At 46.5% G+C, this 20,694-nt stretch overlaps 1 protein-coding gene across 2 annotated transcripts in view; it reads left to right on the top strand.

Moving 5' to 3' along the window:
* Nucleotides 1-20,694, top strand: part of NUBP1 (NUBP iron-sulfur cluster assembly factor 1, cytosolic) — a 339,483-nt gene that overhangs the window by 184,861 nt on the left and 133,928 nt on the right. For both annotated transcript variants that reach the window (XM_069647833.1, XM_069647831.1), the window contains one exon: nt 13,845-13,955. In XM_069647833.1, coding sequence (XP_069503934.1) covers nt 13,845-13,955 — 111 coding nt within the window. The remainder of the gene's footprint in view (nt 1-13,844; nt 13,956-20,694) is intronic.

Genomic DNA, 20,694 nt, shown 5'->3' with positions numbered 1-20,694 from the left:
CCATGGCTTGGACTTTCCTCTGTAGTTCCGCCAGCTGAGCTGTGTGGTGCAGCGTTTGTTTTTCCGTTTCAGTGACCATTTGTTTTATCTCCCCCATCCGGTTATCAAGGCCCTACACCTTGGACGAGATTTTCATCATGCAATTTCTAAATTCCGACTTTCTGGCAGGATCGATTGTATGTCCTCTTTAGTGGCCCAATGACCCGTTGGTCCATCTGGTGAGTGAGCTAGGGCTCGTCCGGATTCTGGCTTTTTGTTCTTATGGTGTAGTTGTAGCATGGTGGCGATGTCCGTTGTCTTCTGGAGTTTTGGTTGCTTTGACATTGTGTCAGGGGTTCTCCCAATGCGTAGTAACGTAGTAGAGTGAAGGCGTGCACTACTTTCTGGCTTCGTCCCCTATTCCTCTGTTGCAGTGCTCTCTGTGTGTAGTAACGTGGTAGAGTGGCAGTGTGTTTTAATTGAGGGGTTGCCCCTTTACCCCTTTGCTAGTTGCTTGCCCGTGGGTCCCCCCGCAGCCCTGTGGATAGGTGGGGGTGGTGGGGTGCTTAGTTGTAATAGCCCTCAAAAAGTATGTGGCGTGGCTGTATGGGCTTCCGCTTCTATGGAGGCCCCTGGAGGGAGTTGTTTGGCGCTCTGGGCGCGTGTTGTGAGCTGGGGGTTGGGGGCAGAGGGAGGACTTCAGACTGGTGTGTTGCTGGGCACCCAGGGACTTCTACCGCCTCACTGCAGTGCTGAGTTTCAGCTTCTGCGTCCCTTCGCTTTCCCTCTCATGAAGGTCCACTGTAACAGCAGGGTGGCCCAGGTCTTCTGCCCCCTACAGTCAGGGACCGACACGCTTGTTGGTGCGACGGGGAATCGCGGTTATGCCTCTACTGGCAAACGGCCCTCTCGAGCCTCTCCACAACTCTGCAGACTGAGTCTGGCAGCAACACTCTAGGGATCACCCTGCTCCAGTCGATATATTCAAATGCAGAGCTCCAGGTCCATCTCGGTCAGTCGGGATGCTGCAATGTTGAGGTGTGCTGGCTCCCGCAGGCTCCTCCCCTCCACCCTCCGCTCACAGTCACTTCAAGCTGGGTTAGGAGAGGAGGCTACGCTTCGTTTCCTCTTCCCGGCGGGTCATCGGCCTTGCTGCAGGCGGCTCTCCGGGAGGTCCATCTTCTATTTGCGCCTCATGTGGCGGCCGACATCTTGTGGACTGCTGGTGGTGGTGAGCTTGGTCTTCCTTCGGGCCTAACAGCGATTGTGGGTGCCGATTTTCTCCCTAAGTCGAGCAGATTGATCTGCAGGCATTCCGCTTCCTCTGCCGCTGCTCCTGGATTTCTACTACAGATCCAACAAGTATAGATAGTGTTGTCGGCTCGGAGCTTACACTGAGCTCTCAGTGAAGCGTCCGCATTGCCGGCACTCAAAGCCACGCCCTACCCTTGCCCTTATTTTATGTAAATTGAATTTATAGGGCACTCTTGCAATATTGATTGTTCTCCATTTTTTGGTGCCCTATTTTCAATTTGCAGCACGGCCATGAGGTAACAATTACTGATATGAGCAATATAAGGAAGGTTTCAGTAGAAAATGAATGGTAACCAGTGTTCCAGAGCAATCTGGGGGGGTGTGCGTCACAGAATTTGTGGGGCAAACTGACAGAGCAAAGAGAAAAAGAGGAACAGCTAGAGGAACTTGAGATGAAGAACAAAAGGAGTTGTAGGGAACACCAATCAAAATGGTAGGTGGGGAGGAGTCTGTCCATGAAACCATGTGAATCGAGCAGGGAAAGGAAGCCAGTGTAAAGTGGTTAGTGTTAGGCAAAATTTGTATGCAGTACCCTCTGGGACCACTACACACAACTAGGACTACAGGTGTAAGCAAAACCAACCTTTGGTATAAGTTTGTACCACACAGTTTTTGGAAGCGAGCTGATCAGCCAGGCTTATCTCAAGAGGGAATGTGAGCTTATAAGGGTGTTACACAAAGGTCCACAATAACAAGTATTCAGATAGACACTTATACTCAAGGTTATTTGGTAAAACACTTCCTAATTTATTACACTATCATTTATAAAGCATTCACTAAATGAGGCAACCAATATCACACAAATATTATACTACAATACTGATTACTAAGCAGTTGAGCTCCCTTGAAGTTGGAGAAAAATAGCATTGAAGTAGGAGCAAAAAGGCATAAATTGATAAAACAAATATTAGTTACTTTAAAACAGTGCAAATAGTTTGAGTTCACCAGAGGAGTTGATTCAATGCAATAGGTAGGCCAAAGTCAATGGGCTAGTGTCTTGTTTAAGTAAAAACAGTTCTGGTATTTAAAACGGAAAAGTCTTTGCCACGGTTCTTAGACGTAGTTCATGGAAAAAAGGTTTGTATGTCGGGTTACAAGTTGACTAGGCCTGCAAGTTGCCAAAGTTCCACAAACTTTTGCGGTGAGAGGTGAGTCCTCTCGGTCGGTTTTTCACAGTACCCTATATTGAAGAAAAAGATGTAGCTGAAGACTCTGTTCCTGGCAGTTCATGCAGATCTTGCTATTCCTGAGCCTCAGTTGTGGCGACAAGAGGGCGGACGTCGGTTACCTGCACTGCACGGGGACGGTTCACAAAGCTGGCAAATTGGCAAATCTTTGATTCCGGTTGCTGTTCTTCAAGCACACAAGCTGGTGTCCTTCTCCCTGGTTAATCCTAACCACCTCCAAGAATAGTATCCAGGTGGCTTACGAGTTGATTGGTCCCACCAACTCAAAGGAAGAAGTCGTCCTTGAAGGGGCTTCTCTGTCGAGGTGAACTTGGCGATTCGGACCTGAAGCAGGGCTCCACCCGGCAAACCAAACTCTGCCTTTCAGTCCAAGAGACTCGCCTTTTAAACCGTTTTCTCCCATTCATTCCAGCCTAGCTGCCACTCACCCAGCAGGGTGGCTCTCCTTGCCGGACAGTCAGCCAGCCAGCCACTCCAATCACACCAGAGTGCATTTGGATCTCCTAGGAGACTAAGCACAGGGAGTTTCGGGCACCTCCCGCACGTCCTGCCCACCCCAGACACTCAGGCGCCAGAGGCGGTCTTCAGTGCTGAAGTCCGCCAAAGGCATAGAAACAAAGGGACCAAACCTGGTTTGGAGCGCAGAGACACACTCTAGAAGGACCTTTAAAAAAGGAAATGGCTAAAACAGAGGACCGGGACCTGTTTAAACAAAGGTGGCTCAAGCGCCATCTTGAAATCATGGCTTCCACGATTATTAGCTACCGGTGTTCGCGGTCGGGATAAATCATGGTAGTTTGTTGTAAAACCACTGTCACCAGCCATTTCGATAGTAAAGGGTAGCATTTGACTGCTACATGAGTTTCTAGACAGGGGATACTAGGTAACCCCTCCAGCACTCTATCTTAAGATAGTGTGTGCTGGGTCTAGGAATTTAAAAAGACTAGTAAAGTTAATTTAACTTTACATTCTCTGGGAAACAGTAGTTTATCCCAAAGAAGGTATTTAAACCTAGGGACAGCCTAAAAGGCTTCCCTGTGTTACTGCACTGAGGGTGCTGTGTAACACACATGAAAATATGATGCCTATGGAGTTGTCTTAAAACACCATAATCAAAGAACACAAGAGTAAAACGCACATCAAATACATGAGAGAGTGGAAAAAAGGCTCACACTCTCTCCAGGTAAAAAAAAAAATCAAGTCCTCAAAATCCAGCAAAGTTGCTGGGGGTATCTAAGGTGAAGGGAATTAGCACATTTATGAGAATTCTCCCTAACAGTTAGACTGGAAGAAATATGGGCATAAGGGGTGGGGCATGCCTAAGCAGCCATGCTGTGAAGAAGCTTCCTTTTGGAGCCCCCAGTGATCCGTCACTGACCTGGCCTGAAATGGGGGACCCATCTTGCACAGCAAACTGAAATGGATGTCAGAAGGAGGCAGGCATAAACGAGTGTAAACATACTGTGGTTTGCTGCAACCGACGCAGTTATTGAAGCTGAGATGTCTGAGGCCCCGCCGGCGACATAGGAACAAAGACAAAATGGCGCCACCGCAGACCAAGTCATATGCAGAAGCACCCGCTATATTGTTGCAGGCTATAAGAACAATATCGCTAGCTACGAACTCCAAGAGTGAACGACTGAGGCTAAAAACCAGCTCCCTCTGGGATCCACCGGTGCACACCCACGGCACAAGAAGCAGCTACTACTAAATGCAGGATTGGCCAATGTAGATTAACGTACAGGCTTCCAGGCATCAGCGCGGTCCGACCTTTGCAAACGGAGACCGGCCCGGAAGAGTGCACCGGCGTTGCATTTTACTTGTCGGTTTCTACTGTGGTCTGACCTCCAGGAGAAAAATATACCTGCGGCATCGCTGCTGAGGACGCAGAGGCATTGTGTTGCACCCCATCACACGGGAAGACGTCCATGCAGCGGTCAGCAAGGCTGCATAAAGTATCAAAATCAACAGTGCCGCAAAACGGAACATACGCCGCATTAGCTCGAGCTCCGGGGAAACTGCAAAGAGATGTCTGGAGGATTGTGCAAGTCAACCACCAGAGACACCAGACATTACATCAATCTGGGAGAGCTGATAACGTGACGGACAATCCGACCAAGCTCGGTACCTAATGCCGGTCTGAAGGATTAAGTGGGCGTGATTGCAGGTCATTACAAGAGAACAAATACTGCTGTACAGAAGAGCATGTGAAAGGCAAGAAATAGCCAGGAACTATAGTAAAACGACACACAATTAAGCGACCACCGCATTGTACTAGCTGCTGTGACCACGGGCAATCGTATTACGCGGCTCAAACAGGAAGACTACATGGAGACAAGTAGTCCTGCCAACACTCCCTATAGGCGGTGGAAGGGGAGGGCAACACAGGGCATAGTTTGGTATCGCCCGGAATAATACAGTCCAGGAGCCGGAATAGGAGGGAGCATAACTGATACTCCGGGCTTCTCTGGAGGCAGCGATTGATGGTTGCACGCAGGTGCTTGCAGCGATCGTGCACCTGCGGCATACGAATGTTAAGGGCATCACTAGGCCACTACAACAAGGGCTTTTCTCTTGACGAACAGCAGCTGGCAAGTGGAGCTGGGTCCGGGTGGTGCTAACCCACTGGAAAGTACATGCGGATAAGAAAATAGCAACAAATAAGGACTCAGCAGTAAGAGACCGGCCTCCCTTAATGGTGATGTAACGTAACACAACATCTGGGATAGAGAGTACCCACCAACGGAGGGGCCGCCTGGCCGACACGACCCCAGTGGAAGAAACCGAACCAATCCGGAGAGGATATCCAACAACCTCATTGGACGCACAGCAATTGATCCTTACCAAATGACCTGTTGACCAGTAGAAGCGAGGTAAGCGGAGTGTGGTACCAACAAAGCCAGGATAACGACACTGAAGTATAATCATGTCATCCAAGGCTCTGAAGAGCAAAGAACGCCAACTTACACTGGACTCCTTTACCAAGGCTACAAATTCAACAGGCAACAACGGTTCAGGTACCGTAGCTTCACAAGACGAACTAACACGCACGAAGAGAGACCAACAGGTTCTGGAAGCCATCACAGCTTTGAAGATAGCATAGGTGTCCAAAATGGATGCCATTAGCATGGAGGTAAACCTCCTATGACAAGATGTTTGGTCACTTGCGGAACGCCCAGGTGTGTCAGAGAAAGAAGTTGCAGCTCAGGTTACCAGTCTTAAGGACACCTCCAGAGAAGTCAAAATCCTACAGCAGCAAGTGCAGAAACTGGAGGGAAGAGTGGAAGACTCAGAAGGGCGAGCCAGGCGTAATAATGTATGCATAATCGGTCTTCCAGAAGGAAAAGAAGGTACCAAGACCACCAACTTCATGTAAAGAGCCTGAATGACTTCATACTTGGGGCGCTCAGAATCCTTGCCCTAATGCTGTAATTTTGTAACCCAGTGTTGTTTAAGTTGGATCGCAGGGGAGTGGGTGGAGGGAAAGTTGTAATGGGAACAAATGTTTTTGAATATATGTTTCTGATACTTGTTAATCTGCTTAGAATCACATGCTGTGCATGTAGTCCGACATCCAGTGGTAACTGCAAGTATTGCATCTTGTCTTTGGAGAATCGAAAGGGGACGACGACATGGGCGTGCCTGTAACACTATCCCTACATGACGTGTAGTGTACCCAAAATCTCTCATGCGTGGAAGTCCCTCAGATTGATTTTTTTCCGCCCAGCATACTGGTCGCCTTATCCGGAGCTCGTCCAGAGACATTGCTATTGTCATCCTCGACCTTTGGTCGTATATTATTAAAGTTATTGAATATTATACTACCGTCCCTTCCATCGAGCTGTTTCCAGATCTGCGCCGAAGACGGTTCCACGGATCTTCGACGGACAGTGTTCCGGTCGGCGCTTGCGACCCCGTGGCCGGGCCTTCTGGCCGCCCAATACAGTAGGTAGAGTGGGGTCGGGTGGACATTTCCTTTCTGAGAATGCCTTTCCCTTTCCTCTTTGTTCCCTGGGTCTTTTGTCACTATTTATTTCCTCTGCTATGGAGAGAGGACTCTGTTTAGGTTTTGTCCTTCTTGTAAGGCCAAATTTCCCTGGAAGGATAAACACTAAGTGTAATCAGTGTTTGCCCATTAATCATGACGAGACGGTTTGTGTGGCTTGCAAGCTTCTGCGTCCGAAGACACTGAAGGAGCGATGTGTTAAGCGGTAGGCGGCCTACGGAATGTCGCAGGCCGAGTCTAGTTCTCCCGCTGCCACAACCGCCGATTGTGACGAGGGGCTGAGTGACGAACAGACCTCTGATTCGGAGGCGATTGACCTCTCGGCGGAGCATTCTCGCTGCGCGTCGTCCATCCCCGGCCCCACTAGACAAGACACAGGTCCTTCTATGGGGACTGTATACCCCGGCGACAGACGCATAGGCTTCACACACTAAGGCCACAACCCCAGGGACAGAAGCGGTCCGTAGCGCTAACGGGCACACCAATAACTTCAGCCGTGCCCGCCGATCGGCAGCCCTCCCCGCAATCACAAGTGCGCCTTGCGACTGGGCCCTCTAAATTGAAGGGCGCTGCCCCCAATATTCAGGAGTCCCTCGAGGCACATCGGAAGAAGGTGTCCACGGTCGAGAAGGCGACGGTTCTGCCGAAAGTAATCGCAGGCCCGCACTTTACAACTTTCCGACTTTGAGGCGATTACTGAAGGCATTGCTAGGATTATTTTGGCAGATGGTCAGAAGCAACGTTCCAAGGATTCATCGAAACCCAAGGACAGACCGAAGGATACTTCCGAATCTGGGGATAAGCCGAAGGATTCATCAGAACCCACGTAGAGGCCCAAAGACAAATATAAGGACACGCCTCAACCGTCGGTTCCCCAAAAGGACTTTTCGGAAGGCACTGGAGGGATTTCTTTGACGTTAAAGGAGAAATCTCGACGTTTGACGACAGAAGATTCATTGCAGGTTCCTGTGGACCTATACAATCAAGATGAAGACCCCTTTGCTACACTGAGGATGTTCATTTGGACTCCACAGAGGGTTGGGGATGGGGAGACAACCCCGACCCAATTGATCCTCGGCCTTCACCTACTCCAACACCGGAACCTGATGCCTTGTGCTTGGACTCCGCCCCCACCTATCCCCCCCACCCCCCAACCACACCCAGTCGACAGACAAGTCTCCCTGGACGACGACCAAATGGCGTTCAACGCCATATTAAGGAAAAGAGCAGAACATTTCCATATTGCTACCCAGGAGGCTGCTCCAGTAGCTGATTTTGTGGAGGACATCCTAAAAGAAAAACCAACGGCCAACCAAGCTATTCCGATGTTAAATTCTATCAAGAAGCGGTTGGCCCCTTCTTTATTGACGCCTGCCCTAACTAGAGCAGTAAATCCTAGGGTAGAAGAATAGTTTCGACCCTCCCCCTCTGACCCCTTTACATCAGGGGTCATGCTACTCCAGATTCACTGGTAGTAACAACCAGGAAGAGAGCAGGGGTTCCCCTATCAATTGGGGAGGCACCCCCTGACAAGGAGTGTAAAAGGCTATATGCTCTAGGGAAAAGTATCACGGCGGCTGCAGTTTTTTCCACTCGCATCGCAAATAATACAACCCTGTTGGCCAGCTTTGCCGATGCAGAATGGCCCATGCTACAGGCGGGCCTTCAAGAAGTCCCTGAACCGCTGCAAGCTTGCCTGCTCTCCACAGTGGCTAAAGGCAGGCAGGTTAATCAGAGTATCCTTAAGAATACTTTGGATGCAGCAGAGACAGCTGGCAGATTCTTGGCTCAAGGTACCCTCTTAAAGAGGCATGCATGGTTCCACAACTCTGGTTTAAAACTAGAGACTCAAGCCTCTATAAATAAGCCAGTGGAGGAGACTAATTTATTTGGAAAGGCGGTTGATGAAGTGCTCGAAACTGCTAAGAAAGAGCATGACGCCCTCAAGAGCCTGGATCAGATCGCCCAGGGGCCCTTTCGGAGGAGAGCGAGCAGGTCTAAACGTTCCTTTCGTGGTCAACGTTTCCCTCAGAACCAATACAGCTTGGGAAATAATTGGTCCACTACCCAAGGAGCCAACACCTACACCACCCCGTATGCCCCAAGAGGCCAACGACGTAGCAAAGGAAGGGGTCGGAATTCTACCCCTCGAGGCTCACCGGCCTCAGGCCAAAAATGACCCGCAGATCCGGAGGGATAACTACAGACCAGTGGGTACTCAAGACCGTTGCCCACAGGAACTGTATAGATTTTGGCCAGTCCCCTCAATTCAGACCTCCACGAGCAAGATGCATGACACCAGAACATCTGCACATCCTGCTACAAGAAGTCGAGACCCTGCACGAAAAGGTCACCATAGAAGTTGTGCCTCTTCTACAGGTAAACAAGGGTATTTATTCAGTGCACTTCCTTGTACCCAAAAAGGATCTCACCATGCGCCCTGTACTAGATTTGTGCCCAGCGAACAAGTTTGTTAAGCCCCAAAGGTTTTACATTGGTCACTCTGCAGGAAGTAATTCCCCTGCACACACAGGGGGATTACATGGCAACATTGGACATGAAAGATGCATACTTTCATATTTCAATGTTGCCGGCGCACAGAAAATACCTCAGATTCATAATACAGGACAAGCACCATCAGTTCAAGGTACTACCCTTCGGCAAAGCCTCAGCACCAAGGGTGTTTACAAAGGTACTGGCAGTGGCAGCAGCACACCTGCGCAGGTTATCCATCCCGGTTTATCCTTACCTCGACGACTGGCTAATAACAGGTGATTCTTACGAAACATGCCTGTCAAATACACAAAAGACGATGGACCTCTTTTTCAACCTGGGATTCTCCATCAACGAGAAGTCCAGCTTAAACCCCAGTCAAGTCAAGCAGTTCCTAGGGGCTCTAATTTGAACAAAGGACGGCCTCGTCTTCCCCTCAAACGAGAGGGTCCAAAACATGCTGTTTCAGATCCCTCGATGTGTAGCTAGTAGAGAGGTGACGGTATGCAAGGCTATGCGACTGTTAGGAATGATGGCGTCATGCATTTATTTGGTTCCTCACTCGCACTTGCGCATGCGTCAAATGCAGGAGTGGCTCAACAGCCAGTGGTGTCAGGCCAGCGGACAATGGGACTATCTAGTGGTTATCTCACCAGCCCTCGTTCTCTCGCTACGGTGGTGGTCGAGGGAGAACCTCTTGAAGGGGAAATCCTTCACCACCCCCGCAGTGGAGGCCACTCTCACTACAGACGCATCTCTCACAGGGTGGGGAGCTCACCCGCTTCAACAAACAACGCACAGATTTTGGTCGTCAGACATAGCATCCAACCACATAAACCTGTTGGAACTGTTAGCAGTATTCATAGCACTGAAATATTTTCAGACACAACTGCAAGGGAAGACAGTCCTGATCCTCACAGACAGCACCACAGCCATGTACAATCTGAAGAAACAGGGGGGCACTCACTCTCCAGGGCTGTCCAAACTGTCGCATAACATTTGAAAATGGGCTCTCAAACACATGTTCTGTTGTCTCAACATGTTCCAGGGGAACTCAATCTTCTGGCAGACGTACTCAGCAGAGATTTCCCACTACCCGTGGAGTACAAATGGCGATTACATGAAAAACATAGTCTCCGTTTTCGCAGAATGGGGCTTCCCAGAGATCGACTTGTTCGCAACTCTGGAGAACGCTCAATGCCAAGACTACGCCTCCCGGTACCCCCAGAAACGCTCCGAGGGAAACAGACTCTGGATCACATGGCCAGGGAAATTTGTTTACGCTCGCCAACTCCCCCCCCCCCCCGACTCCCCTACTCAACATGATAGTGTACAAGATGCACCAGGAACCAGTCACCATGATATTGGTGGCCCCATGTGGGCCCGCCAACCCTGATTCGCTCATCTGATGGAGATGTCTATCTCCCCCAGTGAAACCACCTTGCCCGTACAACATGTTGTCTCAGGACAAAGGGGAGACACTTCACCCATGCCCGCAAACATTGAACTTAGCGGGCTTGCTCCTGAGGTCATAGAGTTCGGACACCTACAACTCCCTCAGAGATGCATAGACATACTTAAGGATGCGAGGAAACGTAACACCCGATATTGCTATTCCAGTAAGTGGAAACGCTTTATCTGGTGCAATACAAAGGGCATCAATCCCATTGACTGCTCTCCTACTCGCATTGTATTGTACCTGACTCACTTGCTTGACTCAGGCCTGGTTTTTAATTCCCTTAAGGTTCACTTAGCTGCTCTGTCAGCCTACACCACGTCACAACAAAGGTGTCATGGTGGAAGATACCAGTTGTTAAGGATTTCATGGAAGGGGTCAAGAGGATTCACCCCCCTCCCCATTTCAAATCCAGCTCCCAGATGGGACCTGCATGTGGTATTAACCAGACTGATGGGGTCTCCATTTGAGCGTATGCATATGGCAAGTCTCAAAGATCTTACCTATAAGACAGCCTTCCTAGTGGCTATCACTTCTATAAGAAGGGTTAGTAAACTACAGGCCTTTTCAGTTCTAGACCCTTTCGTTACTGTTCACAGATAAGGTGGTTCTGCGCACTCACCCTCTTTTTGCGCCTAAATTGATCTCCAAGTTCCATGTGAACCAATCAATAGAACTGCCTACTTTCTTCCAGAACCCTACTAACATGGCCGAAAGAAGCCTACACACATTAAATATGCATAGAGCAGTCATGTTTTACCTGGACACAACTAAAACACTGAGAAAGACAAACCAATTTTTTATTTCAGTGGCAGCTGGTGGAGAAGGGGATTCTATCTCTAAATCAGCAATCTCAAGGTGGATTGTCAAATGCATCACACTCTGTTACACTCTTGCTAAGAGAGAACTGCCATTCAAGCCTAGAACACACTCTACTCAGGGCACTGGGGCTTCCATAGCATTCATTGAAAATGTTTCCCCAGAGTCCATTTGCGAAGGAGCAACCTGGAGTTCTGTACACACCTTTACAAAATACTATTGCCTAAACACTCATTCTAGGTCGGATTCTCTGGTGGGACAAGCAGTACTGAGATCTTTTCATTACTGTTCCTTCTCACAACCCACCTCCAACTCTGGGAACTGCTCGCTAGTCTATGCACAGCATGGATTCTAAGCAGATTAACAAGCAACTGAAGACATGCATTACTTACCGTAAAAGCATTTCTGATAATTGTATCTGCTTAGATTCACATGCGCCCAACCTTCCTCCCCGCTCGGATGGAAGGAACATAGACGTCTTACTAATTTCTCTCTTTTCTGTACTCCCTTACGATAGTCATAAGGCTCCCTCACGGTAGAAAAAATACAATCGGAGGGACTTTGACTCGTGAGGGATTTTGGGTGCACTACACGTCACATAGGGATGGTGTTACAGGCACACCCATGTCGACGTCCCCTTTCGATTCTCGAAAGACAAGATGTTATACTCTGCGGTTACCATTCGATGTCAGACTATATGCACAGTATGTGAATCTAAGCAGATATAATCGTCAGAAATGCTTTTACGGTAACTAATGCATATCTTACCACTGCAAATGTTCCCTATGTTATAAGTTCAACAATTACAACGTTTTTTTTTTTAACTATAAAGAGAAAAGGGTGTGGCAAAATGGGGATAATCATTTCTATTGAGGGATGGGTCAAGATTTTTTTTTTCAGAATAGGTAGACTAGAGACATGTTTAAGTGTGAGGGAAAAAGCACAACGGGGGACATACTGTAGACATGAGTGAATATGTGAGAGGGGCAGACACGGGCGTAGCGCGTTATCACAAAAGACAACGCGCCATATTTGACGGGAAAAGATTAAATGGAAGGCAGAATGAGGAACATTGGGGTATATGAAGCGGTTCATGAACAACAAAAAACATATGTTCTCTCTCTTGGATGTAAAATTAGGGTCTGGTCCAGTGAGCTTAGAATTATAGGAAGGAACAGGAGATTGTAAAGATGCTTGGCAGTGACTAGGTCAAGTTTGTGGGAGTTGATTCTTTTTCATGACTAGAACTCTCCTCCCATGCGCATAAACTTGCAAAGCGAATCAAAAGTGATTATTTTTCATTTGTGCAACTCATGAAAATAACTAAATCCTTGCTCTTTTGTGAATTTTATAGAGATAATTTTGTGGGCATGAGATGAGGGATCATTTAGAACTCGACTGAATTTCTGCACTTTGTTGCACATTTCAAGGTCAAGGTCAATTCAGCTTTATTTTGGTAGTCCTGCCATAAAAGCACATGTCGCACATCAAATACAATTTACAATATTCCAAACAAAATCGGCTAAAATCTATTCCAGGTCATGATATCTGATCAAATCATCGGTATTGAGAAACATGACTTCCCATTGGCCAACATACCTACTGCATGCCAGAGCATATTTACAATATGCCATACTGGATCAAATTAAAAGTGCAGTCCAGGTCTTAAAAGGTCTCTGATGACACATTTCCAAGTGCTGCTTCTTGCAGGGAGAGATCAAAAAGGTTCAGCTTGTGGTTTTGAAACAGCAACCAAGTGGGAATAATCTCTTTTGCCTTGCAACAAACACTAAGCTATCCTGTTTTGATTGTTATTTAATGGATCTGACTGCTTCTATTTGGAAGGTGTATCCTCTCAGTATGTGAAGTTCACCCTTCTGAAAGTGTTTCAATCACACAATTCTTTTAACACAGTGAAGGTGGAAGTGAGTATAAACTGGTAGAGGTTTTTTAGTTTGCAATTTGGCTCTGAAACTGTTACATTGGTGCAGTTCATTTTACCCTTTTCTTGATCACACTGGATAACACGGGCTGTTTCAGCTTATTTAAAATTGCAAACATTTGTGTACTAGTGGTATAGTTTGTCAAATGTTGGAGGCCAGGGCTCATTAGTCCTCCATGTTGACTGGTCTTCCGAAGCCTTTTGCAGTGATTATGCTTGACGCTTGTAGGCTGATCATATGTTGTTTTTTAGGATCCTCGGAGGCTTAACCCATATGTTATTCTAGCCTTCCTATTCATTATATCACATACACTTTTTCCAGCTATTATCATGTGTTTCGTAGAAACCTTTCCTATCAGAATATAGAATTAGATAGTGATTTTATAATTTGTGCTTTGTGTGACCGGCCCTTGTAAAGCCGACGTGATCTTCAATGTCTTTTTTTAAATTTTGTGGTTAAATTAAAACCTAGGCTGACAAGGTCCAGGTCTAGCTAGCAGTAGAGGTGCTGCACTGTGTTTTTATTCCTGTTACTCAAATTTGATGGTTTACTTCACTTTGTTGACTTTATTAGTTTTAGTTGCAAGTTGGCAGACATACATTTTGAAAATGTTAATTTTTACTGGTTTCTGTTTTCTTTAATGGCAGGAAGTATCTCTCCAGGATGTCCGCAAAGAAATTAACTTCTGCCATAAAGTTAAATTACCCATAATTGGTGTTGTTGAAAATATGAGTGGCTTTGTTTGTCCAAAATGTAAGGTAAGCTCAATCTAAAAGTAGCACTATAACTCTTTGAACATGTGGAGGAGCTTAAAAATCGGACCCATAAACACTTGTTAAGATAGAGAAATCCTTCCCTGTGCTCATTCCAACAGTGTTTAAACTACATGATGTATTTTAATTTCTGTGCTACTCCTGTCAAGAGTAAAAGTTGTTATTGTAGTTAATGTCTTATGATTTGGTGTATTTCATATTTTGCATCCAACTAAATGTGAAGAAAACCCCAGCTGGCGTCTGACCAGGTGCTGTCCAGTCCTGATGTAGTTCCTTCTGCAGTCCTTTCAAATAGTTACGATGCATGTAGGAATGGGTTAATATCAGGCTTTTGATATGAATCCCATCACCTTATTGTTAAACTGCTAGTTTGAGAATTGGAGACTTGAAAGCTTAAGCTTGATATGAACCCATCCTTGCATGCTGTCCTTTCAAAGCCGGAGAAAAAGAGGGTCCATCACTAACATGTAGATATCATGCACTTGTATTTTATTCATTTAAAAGTTGTATTTTGTATTTAAAATATCTAAAGCAAATGTGAGATGTAATGTCATTGGTTTTGTGTCTGTCTGGTCCACTGGCTAGAGTCCTGGTGCATGGGGTTGAGTAACCGCTTCAGAGACTGATGGTGAATGCTTTGAGTGAGTGATTTGTCAGTGGGGCATTGAGATAGAGAGCATGAGGTGGGTGGTCTCTTGTGCAACATATAACTAGAGTAACTACATCTGTAAACCGTGTAAATGAAACAACCTGGCCGCACAAGGCTCATCTGTGTGCCAGAAACCATCTACCCTCCATTGGTTGCAACACAATTTTATTCCACGTGATCAGTTCCTCTCATGTTTGCTCTGCTTTAAAAATATCAAATTGTTCCTCATAGTGGCTCAGCGTGTGTCAATATTAAAGTTTCAGTGAAATGGTTGCAAATCATTTGATACATTGTGTATAACCGGTCTAGAAAACAGACCTTCAATGTAAGCTCCTAAATAGATGAGAACCAACCCTCACGTATGCCTGGCTGATGTGATCAGCACCAAATATCACATCTTGGCCAATAACCATGCAGAATCTCTTCCAATAACTCAGAAGGCTAGAGACTTGATATCCTTTAATGCTAACCAAGGGTATCTGACAGGCACTGTGGACCTGCTATGTGGATGTGAAAAGAAATACATATGCATATGAGCAGTGTATGGGTTGTGGAAGTGAAGCCCACTCTGGGACTCGCCAAATTAAAAAACTGCCGGTTATGCAGTCAAGTCATCTAGTGATGGGCCCAACAAAAAAAGGATCCTGCAAAAAATGCAATAGCTGCAACAGATTGAGTCGAGGTGGAAGAAATGTATCGAAGTAGCATGCTGTGAGGAATTCGACCAAGTGGGTGTGCGCTTGCCTGGCTTTTTCAAAATTTTATATGAAATTGAATGATGGTACATCAACCTCTGGAAAATGTGTGTGACTAATCCGCACGCAGTTTCCTATGCTCACCGCACGGCATACACAACCTGTGTACTCTGGGTGGACGCAGCCTACAGGCGCAGTCCTTCCTGTCATATTTTGTTGGGATCTGACAGGTGGAGTACATGATGCATCTCAGAAGGGGGAGGGCCAAAACCTTACTCCTGCCATGGCCAGCCTAGTTAACTATCAAAGGCTACATGGATCCGCCCTGTCAGTTTGTTTACTCTCTGCAAATGGTGGCAGCAATTTTACATAATTAACATACAAATAGGCCCACGCGGGGCCTGGCTATAGAGGCTAACACAAAGGAGACGGGGAAACCCCACCGCCCCTTTCATATGCACTGTCAACCTGAAGCCAGCTCCCGTCCTAAAATATTAATGAGTGAGCTGTCCTGTCTGGTGCATGTGTTTACAGTAGGCAACCCCCACAGGGGGGACCCCATTCAGAGGGTAGAAGTATGTGATTTGATGGAGACAGAAAGTATGTTCTCGCCACAGCTTCAAGGGAGACCTGCCGCTTTAATCAGGAACCACAGAGAGCTCAATTAACCAGAGAGACCATTTGATCCACAACAGATGGGAAGATGGGTGGGACTTAGTATTACATGTTTTCACCCCTTTACCCTTTCTGGTGCAAAGCACTCTGGTTATGACCTCATGCATACAGGAGATTGTTGGTGGGGACCCAGGATTGGTTCATTAAGGTAGGCTTAGCCTACACCAATCACTGTGGCCCATTTGGATTAGATGAGGGCTGAGCCCCTCTTTTGGGCAGATCTGAAAACTTCGCAAGGCGTAACAAGAAGAACTCATTTGTACCCTGGGCGAAGGTACAGTCTGCCTTACAGCTTCCGCCAGGGAGGAAAGGCCAGGATTTCAAAAGAGGGAAGCAAGATCCCTGACCTAAACATCTCCCAAGCAACAGAGGGAGATGCTGAATGCAAAGGATCCCCTCCAGCAGCTCCAGAACCGGTACCCAGCACACAGAGTGCCCTGCTAGGCTCTGCAAGCAAGCAAGCAAGCTTCCTAAGAGGGACGTGCCAAACCAAGGACAAGGCCCTTGCCTGCAAAACTCTCTCCAGTTTTGGGACGTCAGCCATAAAGGACGACACAAGCCAGTGAAGAAGCTAGGAGGAGTGCATCAACAAGCATCAACCAGAGTCAGCCTTGAAGGATGTTTTTTTTCAAGCCCCTCGAACTTCAGTCGCTAACGTCGCCGAGACGCCTCGACCAGTGCTTCAGACCCACCAACCAGCACTGAGACAATGATTCCTGGCCCCAAGCCGCTGTGTAGAACAGCCTGCAGCCGTCCGGCCAGCCCCGCTCGCCAAACTGCCTGCTGCCTGATATCCGCAGCTGTCTCCCATCTTGAATTCTGTTGTAGAAGCAGCAAAGCGCCCTGAAACCGACTCTACGCTGTCGAGCACCAAGAACTTCTATCAACACAAGGTACATTGTAGTTTCGTCTCCCTGGGCCTTTTACGAAGGCCCCATGTGACATTTTACGACCCATTGCTCCCTTTGTGTCAAAACCAAGTATCCTTGAACTATTGCGATTTAATTACTTTACCAACAATTTATTTATTTTATTGTTCATTTATAACCCGTTTAATACCAGCGATTGGTTACTAAGTGCAGGATCGGAAGTCAGACCTGTGTAACGCTGCGTTGTCTTGCTTCCAAGACAAATACCATAAGCTATCCTTCCTCCCCTGACTACCCTCCTGTCAGTATCCAGAGTGCATCCCCTTTCCTTCTTGAAATGGTCTGTCCTCTGCATTCCATTACAGGGTAGATTGTATTTTGTAGTGTGCTAGAATTGTCTGTTGTGGTAATTAAAGTTGATACGTTTATACAACTTTGACTGGACAGTCCCTTTTATCATTAGGTAATAATTGTATTTTCGCTGCGTTGCAACTAACAACGATCCAAGACTTTGCAGAGATCAGCCTGCCGTTCCATCCACGTTACCAAAATTGGACAAGGAGGTTTATAATTTGCTTGTGTTTCCAATCTGCTCGGATCCCTTCTGGTGTACTAGAGGTGTGGGGCTGATTGATGGTTTTTAAATAGTTATTCATCCCTGGACCACTGGTGCCCCGGAAGTTGATTTGTCACACATGCCTGAAAGGAAACTTAATATGCATATGGCCTTAAAGTTGCATGTTGCTCGGTTTGCTTTGGTTGTATGTTAGAACAATGCGTGTTTTTGTTCACAGGTAAAATTCTTTTTTTAGCCATTTATTTTAGCTGAAAAACGCAGTCACCTGCCCCACCCAACTTTCCATCTACCTTACGCCAACCCTCCATCTACTTTTGCGGCAATAAAATGCAGAAAAATAATTGATATTTTTACTGATTACCAATATGGTGAGTACTGTTTGCTTTGTAACCTTTGCTATGTAAACTTAGCTAACCAATTTCAAGGCCACCTAGTTGAAGGGGAGTGTGAAAAACCTGAAGGCATTCTCACTTCTAACCCCCCTTGGATCCTCTGCACAGGGGGCCAGGGAAAGGCCATTGCTCTTAGATCCTGACCCTTGGGCGGAGAAGCGAGGGAGGATCACCTGGGTGGAGGGTCCTTGGGAACTGGGATTGGGGTGCCCTTGGGCGAGACATTGTATCCCACTTTTCCTATTGCCGACCAACCCAACCCTTCCCGAACCTTCGTGGGCTGTTAAAAGACAGTTCCCCTCATTTCTCCTTATATAACATTGCCAATACTGGGATGAAGAAGAGGCAACTAAGAACAATGAAGACTACACTCTTTTATCACGCTGGTACTGGGACGAGGAAGATGCCTGCTGAAAACTGAGGGTGTGGGGTATTTCCCGCTGATTGTGGTTAGGTAGGGCTAATTGTACATACACACCTGCAGCCTGTCAAGAGGCTGCAGGTGTATGATAGGATCTCAACCCAGCAGCAAGGAGAGCGATGAGGAGAGCAGCAGGAAGGCTGGTGCAAGCAGCAGGGAGTCTTGTCAGAGACACTGAGGTCTGCAGAGAGAAGCGGCCCATGGATGTGTGGCGTGGGAGCTGGGACTCTGAGCGGACTGAACGTTATGAACGGAGATGTCTGGAGAGGCTTTCCCTTTTCCTAGTGGCCAAGATGCTTGGTCCCCTCTGTGCAGAGGTCGACACAGGGGTGCCTGAGGGGCAGGAAAGGACCCTTGTCTTGAAAAGCTGAAGGCTGTGTGACCCGCGCTGCTAGGAAAGCTGTGAACGTGACCAGTGAGTTTCTAATGAGTGAGAAACCCAGTGCGCAACCGTTTGAACTTTTCTAAAAGACTACTTTGTATCGGAGTGGTCACGTGTTTGCAGAAACATGTTTTCGAAGGTCTTCAAGTTAAACCCTTGTCAACTATTAGAAATCAGCAATACTTTGTATCAGAGTGGTCGCGTGTTGAAGAGAGGCATGTTTTCAAAAGTCTGAGTGCTGTGTATTTCATTTGAAGTAAACTAAAAGAATAATAAACACCAGGTTGACTTTAAAGTGTGCTACAAGAACAACCCATGTTTATTGAATACCGAACTGAATGACAACTTTACCAATACGCAGAACCAATAAAGGATGAATACTAAAAAATCTAAGCAAAAGCTTTATATGCCGACCTCTAAAGTGAATTGAACTTTAAGGTGGAATCAAAGAGAGACGCATTGAATACCAAATTGTGTGAAAACTAACCATAACAGAAGTGTAACTTGAAAGCAGTAAAAAGAGGGCTCAAGTGTGGCAAAGAGCCCTAAGGAAACGAAGGATATTTTGTGGTACTGAAACTTTTGGGGAAGGGAACCCTGAGACTTGAAACATTTACTGCCTTGGAGACAGAGTCTCGAGCTGCTTTTGTGTTTGGAACTGTGTTTGAAACTTTGGGAAGGGAACCCCAAATATTGCTATAACGGTATCATCCTGAACTTAAATATAACTTTGAGACTTTTGTTGGAACTGTTTTATGCTTGGCGAAGGGAGCTGAAAAGAAGCTGCGAGCTGGAAGAAGCTCAGAACTTTGTTGGACACTCTTTCTTTTGGTTGCTGACATCCCTACACATTATATAGATTAATTGCGAGGGAAAGTATAGGTTTTGAACACAGATTCTTAAGTAGAACTCTTTGACTCACTTTCCTCAGTTTCGTTTAGGTAGGGAAATCCTACCTTAGCATCGGTCAGGTTAGGTCTTTTTCTATCCTGACATTTAAGTCAATAAATATTGTTTGTTTAAACTTAAATCTGTTGTCTGTATCTTGCTTCATGATTCCTTCCCAAATGGTGTGAGGAGTGGGATGTGGCTCAACCAATACAAGTTGTGGAACCCATGAAAGTGACAAGGTTGCTAGAGCCTCTGATCCACAACTTATTAAAATGACCCCAAATAATAACTGGGAGGAATTGACACAATCAGGGGAATTAGATAGTGGAATCTCTAACCCAGAGAATAACTATAGGAGGATTGAGGCGGCCAATCTTACATTTTTTCCCAGCCAGCCTTTTTCTCAAAAGTTAGAGGCAGAGCGGTTCCACTCTGTTGAATCAAGATCATCAGACTCAGGAAGCATGTGAAAGTGTGGGGCCCGAACCCTTATAAAACCAAGGATGAAAATAACTTTTAATCCTTTGGTAGCCCAGCCCATTCCCCCTATATGGAAAACAGTGAAAGGGAACAGTTACCATCTATTCTGCCCCCAACAAGGGGTTGCCCCAGCTCGGGAGTAGATCATAATTTCCTTAAGCCTCTGGGTAGTCTGCCCCTCTAACATGGTTTTGTATGTTATGCCAGGCAGAGAAAACGATTTGAAGATATTGCCTCTCCCCTTGTGTGAAAATAGACTATTTTTATGCTAGTGAATTTTTCCTCCAACCCAATTAAAATCCAAAAGGGTGACTTCATGGGATGCCTGGTCTGCGAATCTAAACATTGTGTAAAATCCAGAAAGTAGAAAAATCCAGATTGGAATGACACTTTTAGGGAAACCAACAGCTTTCCCAATTCCGTAACAGCTAAGGGAAAGTTTACTCCCCGTAATGTAGGAAATTAATGTGTCATCACCTTCCCCGAAAACTCCTCTGTCCAATTCTCTTAAAATCCTCCATGTCATCCACCGAGAGACCTATAGACAACCTTGGGTTTGACGTACAACGAGAGGAAAGTGAGGAATTTCCAGCCCTAATAAGGCCCCAAGATAGCCCACAGAATCCCTCAATAAAAACCCAGATGCAGATAATACCAGAAAAAGAGAAGGAGAAGAAGAGATACCATCCCTTG

Source organism: Ambystoma mexicanum, chromosome 2q (genome assembly GCF_040938575.1).
Source record: "Ambystoma mexicanum isolate Mex_15411 chromosome 2q, UKY_AmexF1_1, whole genome shotgun sequence".
Lineage (NCBI taxonomy): Eukaryota > Metazoa > Chordata > Amphibia > Caudata > Ambystomatidae > Ambystoma > Ambystoma mexicanum.
This window is presented reverse-complemented; position numbering and strand designations above follow the sequence as displayed.